Here is a 10,817-nt window from a genome sequence, read left to right on the forward strand (position 1 = left end):
CCTTTACTTCATTTTTGTTGACTTTAGCTTCTAACAGATGGTTCATCCTAGCAGTGATCAGGTGGGGAACTACATCCAGGAGTTTAGAACTATGTCCAACCTCCAATCCCTCACTATACAAATTCTTAAAATGGTCAGAAGCTACCTTTTTTATGTTGGCTATATCCTTTAGGATGTAGTTCTCTTCTTTAATTTCAGAGGTGGAGTTAGAGCATTTCCTGGCTTGGGCTTTCTTATGAAAGAAGAAGGAGTTTCTATCCCTTGCTTTGAGCCAAAGGCTCCTGGATTTAAGCCTCCAGTATTCTTCCTCGGCTAAGCAAGCCTTGTGAAATTTCTGCTGAAGCTGCATCTCCTTGTCCAGGTCTTCTTTTGTGATTTCAGTTTCTTCCAGTTGAAGATGATGCAGTTCTAAGGAACTTTGAATTTTTTTCTTTCAGTTGCAGGGTTGGGCAAAGTCTTGGCCCAACTTTTCAACATCACTTTTACTCTTATGAGTTTTTCTTCCCAAACAAAAAAGGGGGAACCCTTGACTGGCTCCTTCTAGCAATCCCTAACCTTTTGCATGAAATTTGCCTCTTTGATCCATAGAGGACTGAATCTGAAAGGAATAGGGCCCAGATCCTTGAGAGCCAGCAGCTCAAGTCTAATGGGCTTGTGATCCGAAACACTGCTGTGGAGGATGTGCATTCTAGCCTCTAGACCGAGAAGAAGAAAGGAACTTTGAACAAGAAATCTATCTAGTCTTGCAGCTATATGACCAGGACCGACTCTTTTATTTGACCAAGTGTACTTACTGGAAGAAGGCTTGATGTCTAGCAGGTCCCAGTCCTGCATGAGATCCTCTGCCCATTCCCTTGCCGGATCCCTTACTATGCAGCCTCCTCTTTTTTCTGACGAAAGAAGGGTGAGATTGAGATCTCCAGCGATGATGATGTTTTCCAGGTTCTCTAGATCTGCCAGATTTTTTATGGAGTCCCAACAAATCTTCTTCTCCCCAGCATTGTTAGGGACATACACATTGAAAAGACATATGATCTCTTTGGTATCAAGATGCTGCATCTTTAAGAAGATCCAATGGGTGTTCAAAGTCTCAGAGATTATTGAGAACTTGTTGGCATTCCAGAGGGAGCCAAGCCCTCCCGAGGCTCCACGAGCAGAGATAGCTTGCGCTCCGCTTTTATTCCAAAATTTTTTACTTGCTTGGAGGAAAGCTGTATCCTCCATTTTGGTCTCCTGGATGAGGAGGATATCCGGGCTTCCAATCTTGTTAAACTTTTCATTGCTTCTTCCTTGGCTCTAGTGCCCATACCCCTACAGTTCCAGGAGACGATCTTCATCATTTACTTTTGTTATGGTGGGCTCCCTTGGAACCTTGAGTTTGATTCCTCATCGTCTTCGGAGTTTTTGCCAATAGCTTCTCAAGGGTTGGCTGGCTGCCCTGAAGCTTATCTTTGTAGGTTTCCTGCTCTCTTTTTTCCCTGGCAGACTTGCGTCCTCTTGTGGATCTTCTGGGAGAGGATTGAGAGTCTCCTATTTCTCCTTCTTCTTTTGACTCCTCAGATTCTTGGACTTCCTCCTCCTCTTCTGAGAGCTTTCCTTTGGATCTCTCTATGGCACTTCCACCTTTGGTCGAGACGGAGGGGGAAGCTTTGGCAGGAGAAATTTCCTTTGGGATCTCAACCTCTTGGGAGGCCACGGTTTTAGATCCTAGGAGCTCAAATTTGTTCTCTTGGCCTTCCATGGTTGATTGCTGAACAGGGGCCGTTTGAGGGCCTTTATCATTTGCAGTTGCAGTCTTCTTGTGAGAGGTCTTGGTGCGCTTGACCTGGTTCCAGCCTTCTTCTTTCCCTTTCTCTTCCGCCCCATTGGACGGACAACCTCTGGCAAAATGGTCGTAGACGTGGCATTTCCGGCATTTGAAGGGCAGCTGCTCGTAGTCGAGTTTTTGCACATGAGTCCAGGGACCTACGATGATTTTGATGGCTTCCGGGAGCCCCACCTCTAGATCTACCTCCACGCAGATTCTGGCGCAATCGTACTGGTCTTTATTATTAGCCCGATCTATAAATTTACCTAGGGTGTTGCCTATGTGCTTCAACGAATCCCAATTCCAACAATGCACTGGGAGATTAGGGAGTCTCACCCACACCGGGACCACTGTGGGAACATCCACTGCCGGATCAAAGTCTGGCATGCATTTATTCATATACAATCCCTGAGGGCCCATGAAGTAAGGTCCATTTTGGGAAATCATGTCCTTGTCCTCTTTTGCAGTGAACTCGAACAGAAAGTAGCCTCTCCCAAAAAAGTATGAGGTTACTCTGTTTTTGATCAAGGGTGCCCAGTTCTTGGCAACCAAGATCTCTGTGGATTTAGGGGATGGCCAAAGCCTTGTGAATTGGACAACGAGGGCACGATATGCTAGAGACAAAGTGACTTGGATTGGCCCATCTGGCAGGAGAGAAATCTCAGGGATGTCCTCCAGTTTCTCCACAAACTTTGCAACTTCACCTTTCTTCTTCTTTGGCAAGGATGTGAGCAGAGAGTTGAAAGCTTCAGAGGTAGAAGGCGGAGGAGGAGAGAAGGGAGGCCCCTGAGGAGAACCCAACACCTCCATGGAGGCGGGTGACCTCGAGTAAGGCCTAGCCAAGCCGATCTGCGGCAGGCGGCCGCGTCCTTCAACGCTGCCCAAACTCCTCACAGGAGCGCTCGCGCTGTTGCAGAGCTAGGTCACGCTCGGATTTTCCCATTCTCTTATTGTTATTGTTAGTGTAGCCCCCTATTGTTATTGTTGTGCCCATGTATCCTCCATGTTATTATTGTTGTCTCCCATAAAAGCCCACTATTGTTATTGTTGTGCCCTTACATTATTATTGTTATGTAGGCTTTGATTATATTGGGACCCTTTAGACTCCTATATATACCAAAGAGGTCTTATCATTTGAATCTCTAAGAATTGTTCATTTATGTAGTGTAAAGGAGGTTTCGCCCTCGAAGAGGATAATTTTTAAGTTGTTGATCTATCTTTTCTTCTGTTTTGTGAGATGGTTGCATAACAATGTATTTTTCCACTTATTAAGTTTCTTTTTTATCTATTGCTATTAAAGAAAATGAAAACTTTGCTTACTTCAAATGTATGCTAATATAATTGCATTTTCCCTCACTAAAATTTTCAAAAGCTAAAATATATTTTTTTCTTTTCTTTTTTCCATGAGATATATCTTTATATTTCATAGGAGGAATATACATATTCCAGGCTTTGAATATTCATCGTATGCTCAACATTTCACATGTAGGAATTGAACCCGAGCGGAGAGGATAACAATATATTTCCCAACCACATGAGCTAAATCCAATGGATGACAACTAACATATCCTATTAATGTTCTTTAAACTAATTTGATTTTTCAGAGACATGTTAAGTCCCTTGATAAAAGAGATAAATCAATTTTGGAAAATAAAACACATTACTCCACACACAAAAGTTCTACACCTATAAGGTTTGAATCCATGCCATTTATAGTTTTACACCTATAAAGGTTTGATTCCACATTATTTAAAATTTCATAGTTGTTTGTACTTTGTATCCTTTGTTATCATGCAGCTAGCAGGGTATAACGCATTTGATAATGTGTTGACCCTTCAATTAATCAATGTTGAACGTGAAGTCGACATATATATATATATATATATATATATATAAAATTTTAATTTTATATATCTACGCTTTGATTGATGCAGAGGCCTTGAGTCTGATTTCGTAATTATGACTTCCGACGTCGGATCATGCGCTTGCAACTGTTTAGTTAATACAATGTACAATCACACTATGAAAGTGGAACAACGATCGACCACCAAATTTCAGCCAAAAACATCCCTCTGAAAACAATGTGTTTTCAATAAACTTTGGCCCACCTGTCCAATACAGTCTAAAGTTTAGTTTCTCTCATTGATTTGGTTCACTAAACATCATAATTGCTTGGAAGTACAACCAAACACGAGGATAATATGAAATTCACTGCCATGAATAAAAAAAATAATGAAACTTTAGGCCTGTCCTGCAATCAATCAATCTTCAATTCAAATAAACAAACATGGAGGGTTCTTGTCAATTATAGTCAATAGACTTTAATTTTGATAAAAAGAATATATTTGGAGATATGATGTCTTTATTCAAATTAACATATAACGAGCTTTCTTTTTCCTTGTCCCTTTTTGACTAACCTTAACTCCTCACAACTCATTGAGAAATTTATTGGATGGCTAGGAGATGTATTTTTGGTAAAATAAGATCATTTGTATGTGAAACTCAAATTGTAAATTTGAATTCTAGGTACTAACAACTTTACCTATAATAAGTTGATTGATTTAAAAAAATAGAAAGTCGTGGAGGATTGGAAAATATTGCCTTGAAAACCCATGTGAATGAAAATAAATTTACATTTATATGTGATATTTATATATATCTAATTTTTTTAAGCTATGAAATCTAGTAATAAAATGACAATTGTCTGAGAGGTTTTAAAGGGTAAAACTAAACTTTTAATATATTGACGAAGTGCATAAGGTAAATTAATCTTTATAAATTTAACAATATACATAATAGAAAGGCACTAATTGCTAAATGTGCATGTGATATTAATGACAATGGACTAACATAATATTAGAAGGTGATGCTAGTTTATGTATGAAGTCATCATTATCATTGATATTGAACTCACATGGATTATCATATGGTTCAAGTTGAGATAATCGATTAACTATTTGAGAGAACTACTATTTGATGATAATTGTTAATAGGGTTTTAGCTCTTGACAATGTGACTCTTTTGCTTATCATAGTTTATGGTGGAGAAAACTATTATTTGGATATGAATTCTTGATAAAATTTTGATTAAGCAATAGATTTTCACAAAGTCATTTATAAAAATGATTATCTTAGTGAAAGTGAACCCTTAGGACATCAATATTATTAGTTAATGTATTGCATTAAGTAAATTATACAATTAATCAGTTTATAATTACTTTTTATTGCTTAAAATTTACCATAAATATCTATTTTTTTAAGTGATAGAAATCTAGTTATAAAAAAACAATTATTTGAGAGGTCTTAAAGAGTAAAACTAAACTTTTAATACATTTACAAAGTGCATAAGGTAAATTAATTTTTATAAATTTAATAATATACATAATAGAAAAGGCAGTGATGGCTAAATGTGCATGTGATATTAATGGCACTAGACTAACATAATATTAAAAGGTGATGAGAGTTTATGTATTACAGAAGTCATCATTATCATTGATCTTGAACTCACATGGATTATCATACGGCTCAAGTTGAGATAATCGATTAACTATTTGAGAGAACTACTATTTGATGAGAATTGTTAATATTTGGCTTATCATAGTTTATGGTGGTGAAAACTATTATTTTGATATGAATCCTTGATAAAATTTTGATTGAGCAATAGATTTTCACAAAGTCATTTATTGGAATGATTATCTTAGTGAAAGTGAATCCTTAGGACATTTTGGATGTTCCAATTTAGACATTTTGTGCAAGACACTTGGTTTTACAACATTAAATACAAGTATGAAAATGTTTCAAGTTAACATTATAATTTTAAATTATGATTGTTCTACTTTGAAAACTTTGTGATTTTGTAAAATGATTTGGTCAAAAGGATATTAGCAATGAAACAACGAACTTGAAAAAATGATTAATATAATCAAACTCAACCTTTGATGCACATAAAATTTAAAACTAAGGCTTATACTTTGCCCATTATTATGATTACATCTCTCTCAATCACCCATAATGAAATTTTAGTTTTTGACTCTAATTTAACTATATTTAAACTATGCGAGAGTATCTACAATGTAGCCCTTGTTCAAATGTGGCAATTGGTTCATACCTTTCAAAATTCAATAATTAAACTAAGTGGCAAAAGAAAACTAGCTATACAACCTTGTTTATATATTTTCTTAGCTAAAATGTTTATTTTTCTTTCTTTAATTAGGCCGATAGGCCTTCCTTTGAAAGAGACTTTCGTCGTCCTTTTGTCCCTGTGATTGACACGTGTCTTCCACATTCAGCGAGCATCTGTATAGAGAGAGCGCTTCCATTTGACATATGTGCGCACCGCCGGACTTCGAGAAGAGTCAGTTTGAATTAGGTATAGAATTTATTGCTGGATAATGCGCTGTGCTCCAGCTGTGATGCAAAACGATCATGTTTGCTCAGGATTGTTTACTCAGGAGTCAGTTTCTTGCACGACAGCGGACTATTAAATTTTACAGGTAACTAATTCCCTTATGCTGGTCTGTTCTTTCGATTCTGCGTTCAGTTCGCCGTTAATTTGCAGCTAAGGGTATTTTTTTTGCAACAGATGCATTAACCATAATTCTTGTTCATGAATTATTCACAGGGGTTACTCAGTGCAGGGCTCGAGTCGCTTGGAGGCTCACACCCGCAGCAATGGCTTCACCCGATACGGTTATGTATCCACGCTGGCCGTGCTATGAAACCCTAAGACGGGTGTTGTTCATATTAAACGGGGTTACCGACTCTGCAATTTTTGATTGACAGTCTAGGTAGGAATCCAGGGTTTTGTTTTAAAAACAAGGGTTCTACCAGGATGTATGTAATTTATAAGCTCCATGAACTCATTAGCCTGGACATTTATTCCTGCATTATAATTATATAGTTTCTGCTGTTTCATTTGATGGTTCTATTCTTGTCCTAAAAGTTTTTGGGTTCGCCGCTTGGTAGTAATACCTCGGCTATCAGTTGAAACCCCATTTAAGTGAATTCAGTTTGTATTTTAGTCGACAAGCTTTTATAAATTTTTATACTGTTGTGGCCATGCTTTTTCTTCGCCTCACCTACAGGATAATATGCGTTGCATCTCTCATTCTTTACTTTTCTTTTGTGTGCTGAGATATTAATCCCAATACAGGAAAATTTGGGGATTTGCAGTCAATTATAATTACTGTCTTATAACTGCTAGACTATTTGCTGTAAGTTTTCTGGTATCCACCACAGAGGGGTTCTGTCCCTGTTCTCGCTGGTTGTCCTGCCATTGCAATCCACTACGTTTACTTTTCAAGTCGTAACCATTTATCCTCGTCCGCTTTTGGGTTCTCTTGTAAGGGTAACCACTGCCAGAAGGGTTGTTTTCCACCTTCCCATATTTCAAAAGCAGATAGCAATGACAGGGATTCTGCTGTCGAGCCCCCTTGTCCTCAGACTTCGGGCTTTGTACATAACTTCAACCCTGCCTAGGATTTAACTATCCCATTAAACTTACTCGTCTGGTCACCACCCTGCACCGGGGTTTTTCCTATACTTGCACTCTGCATGCATGCGTTCAATAAAACTCAGAGCTGGGAATACAACGCGAGGGTTTTGTTGTCCAGTCTACCCTGGGGACTGTCAGAAATTCAGGTTCTTTGGGGAGAGTGTCCACAGATTTGCATGTTTACAGTAGCCTCAAGATGAGATTTGGTGCCCCTCAACAGTCGTCTTTGTCTCTCCCTTTGGCGTTAATCCTGGTAAAGTCTGTGTTCATACTTTCAGTTTTCAGGGGTTTTCTCAACTACCAGAAAATGTTAAGCTTTCAAGGTAAGCTGTCTACAATTTGAGTTATGTCTTGTTTATTTTCACAGGGATCTTTGGTGACGGTCAGCACCCCTAACGTTATTTCGTTTTCCTTTTCTATAGTTTCCTACTTTCTTGATTATCTGGCTTTCGTAAGATTTATATGTAATTGTATCTCTTTGCTGCTATTATTTCATTTGTCAGCTTAATAATAATTCCACCGAGTAGAATTTTAAGAAAAAGAGAATACTACCTACAGAGACAGTTACCCTGTAACCTAAGTTTTGACCCCTTTTAAAATAAGGATAAAATGCACAGCTATTCCATCCGTTAACTATTTAAACCAAGAACTGCTTCTCTGATAAAGGAAAAAGGCTATTTTGTTGCATATCCAGTCTTCTTCATATCTTGTGTTTCTGTGGGTTCCCTTGATAATGAAACTCCTCAGCTTAATAGTATCTGTTTGTATGCCTCGACTTGAAATGGGATTCTCTTTTGCTGATATTTAATTCTTATTTAAACAGGGTATCATTTTACAGACTTACAGTCCATCAGCCTCGCAGACAAGCAAGTCAGTTGCTTGTAGTAATACTCTCTGTCAATTAAAAAATGAATGCTCCAAACTTAGTGATCAATGCCCATACAGCGTTCAATATCTCTCTGCAAATACATCCACTGCAGGAACTTTAGTGGAGGATATTCTTTATCTGACTCTTGGAGATGGGTCACAGGAAGGAATGGTGAAGGCATCTATCACGTTTGGGTATGATTTGTTTCTTGTTGTTGAAAGTGAATATGACTGTTCTGAAGATTTAGTGCTCTTCCTGTTCAAAGCAGTTGATAATGAGGTCATTTTTCGGTGTAATATAACTTATACTGCTCCTCTCTACAGGACTAGAATTTTTAGAAGTGGGTTTTCTGCCTCTGGATTTCAGTCTGAGGCCATACTGAATTAGACCATGTGACATGACCTGAAAATTACTCTGCACTGTCAATGTTTTTCCATTCTTAAGTGCTACACATGAATGAACACTCGTTGAGTGGGTCTTTGCTTGTTGCAATTGATAGGTGTGGAAGTGTACAAACAGGCTCATTTCTACTAGGTGCGGCTCCTGATGGTCTACTTGGGCTTGGCATTGATGATATCTCTGTCCCGAGCATTTTGTACAATTCAGGCCTTGTATCAAATTCTTTCTCTAAGTCTCTGAATGGAAAATCGTTATATTCTTTCTTTGATACTTTTTCTCCAAGTGCAGGATATCAAATATTCTCAATATATATACACATGTTCTTATATATGCATATTATTTCATTAATCACTCAGGACACTTCATGTTTCGATGTGTATGTCACCGTCGCTCAGACATGATTTGGTATTTCTTTACCTATACATATTCACGACATTGGATAGTTTCATATGCCTTGCTACGATGTAACTCGCGCCTCTTAAAACTTATATACTACTTTGCATGGGGTTTCTATTGTGTACCTATGTGAATGAACAAAAACTACTCCTACATGATGTATAACATAATTTGATTGACACCCATAGCGTATTATGAGGCCATCCACTACATTGTTTTCGGGATAATGTCCCAGCAATAAAATCCTACCAAGTGGACATCAGTCACATGGGCGGGATGTCATTATCGTGGAAAGATTTGGAAGGTTATGGTATCCACTAGTCACAATTGTAATACAAATCCCTAAGCCTATTTTGGTTGGGGAAGGTTGGTTACTGGGTTCATCTTCCCTTATTGCCTTCTCCACGTGGAATCCCTCTGCGTAGCTAGCTGCCCAATCATGGCTTCCCCTCCTTTCTAGGATTTGTCGCAAGGATTTTAAGGCAGTATTAGGGATTTTTACCACTATCATTTGTGACAAACTAGAAATGGAAGAATATCTTAATAATGTCAATGGTGAAGATGGTTATAAACATAGCTAATCCTCAAAACCTCTCAATTACTATCAATTCAATGAAAATTTCATCCAATTCTGAATTTTTATTAAAATGTATAAAGTGTTAAATATTTTTAATAGGTTTAGCTCACATTCTCTATCCTTGATTTTTCTCTTTTAATTTTCATTCCATACCTTTCCTCCAACCTCACATTTTCCTATTATCGCTATTTTATTCCTATTCTCTATCCTTGATTTTTCTCTTTTTAATTTTCATTCCATTCCTTTCCTCCAACCTCACATTTTCCTATTTTCCATCACATTTTCCTATTTTCCATATTTTATTTCGTTCGATTTTTTCCAACATTCCATTTATTTTCACTCTCAATTCTTTGCTTGCAACCATTTTAATCATTTTAATTTTCTTTTACTTTTTATTTTTTCCTATACTAACCTTCTTCCCTCCCCCACAAATTTTTATTTACAACTCTTTAGGTATTAGGTATTTTAATCAGTTTTCATTTGCTTGCATATATTATTTATCCATATATTTTATTAAATTCTAATTTTATCATTTTTGTAATGAATTTTTTTGGAAAATAATTATTTATTTATTTTTTTCATAATATTATTTTATTATTTTATTTTTTAAATTTTGAATCTAATATATTTTTTATTTTAATTTCAGATTTACATATGGAATAATGAGTAGAATATCTTATCAAAATGTTAAATAATAAAATTACATAATGTATTCAACATCATAATAAATAAAAATCTATACATTCAAATATAAATGGATTTAGCTATAAAATAATCCTAATAACAATTAATTGATATTCCTTCTTTTATATGTATATATATTAATTTAATATTTTTTATTAAAAATAAAAATAAAAATAGAAAAATCAGTTTATCTATTCCATATATTCATATAATTAATTTAATCAATATTTTCATGTGAAGAGGAAAAATGAAATGAAAAATAAAACTAAAAATAATAACAAATGATTGAATAATCTTGTAATCAAGAAAGAAAAAGTGAGATTTTCATTAAATGTGAGAAGGGTATAAATACTTAATATACACAAATCAAAAATCTAGATTTTGACAAGTGATAGAAGTCATGGTATTGCAACAAATTCTATTTATAAATTAAAAATCTCAGAAGATATAAATAACTAGTATACAGAAATCAAAAATCCAAATTTTACAATTGATATTGATAAGCTATAATATTATAACAAAACTTATTTACAAATTAAAATCTCTAAAATAAAATTAAAAAAATTTCCAAAATTAAAAATCTCACATATATA

The 10,817-nt window shown here is 35.9% G+C and overlaps 2 protein-coding genes across 2 annotated transcripts; one reads left to right on the plus strand and one right to left on the minus strand.

Annotated features, from left to right (window-relative positions):
- Nucleotides 1-540: 540 nt before the first annotated feature.
- Nucleotides 541-1,059, minus strand: LOC149152878 (uncharacterized). The gene has a single exon (XM_089443628.1). It carries the CDS (start codon nt 1,057-1,059, stop codon nt 541-543), a length of 519 nt encoding a protein of 172 aa, XP_089299754.1.
- Nucleotides 1,060-7,287: 6,228 nt separating this feature from the next.
- On the plus strand, nt 7,288-8,968 carry LOC149152879 (aspartyl protease family protein 1-like). Its single transcript, XM_089443629.1, has 4 exons — nt 7,288-7,553; nt 7,668-7,682; nt 8,124-8,362; nt 8,668-8,968. Exons 1-4 carry the CDS (start codon nt 7,497-7,499, stop codon nt 8,966-8,968), a joined length of 612 nt encoding a protein of 203 aa, XP_089299755.1. The 5' UTR covers nt 7,288-7,496.
- Nucleotides 8,969-10,817: the final 1,849 nt, after the last annotated feature.

This window comes from Pinus tabuliformis, chromosome 9 (assembly GCF_031772625.1).
Source record: "Pinus tabuliformis cultivar Carrire ecotype Pingquan chromosome 9, CPIR1, whole genome shotgun sequence".
Lineage (NCBI taxonomy): Eukaryota > Viridiplantae > Streptophyta > Pinopsida > Pinales > Pinaceae > Pinus > Pinus tabuliformis.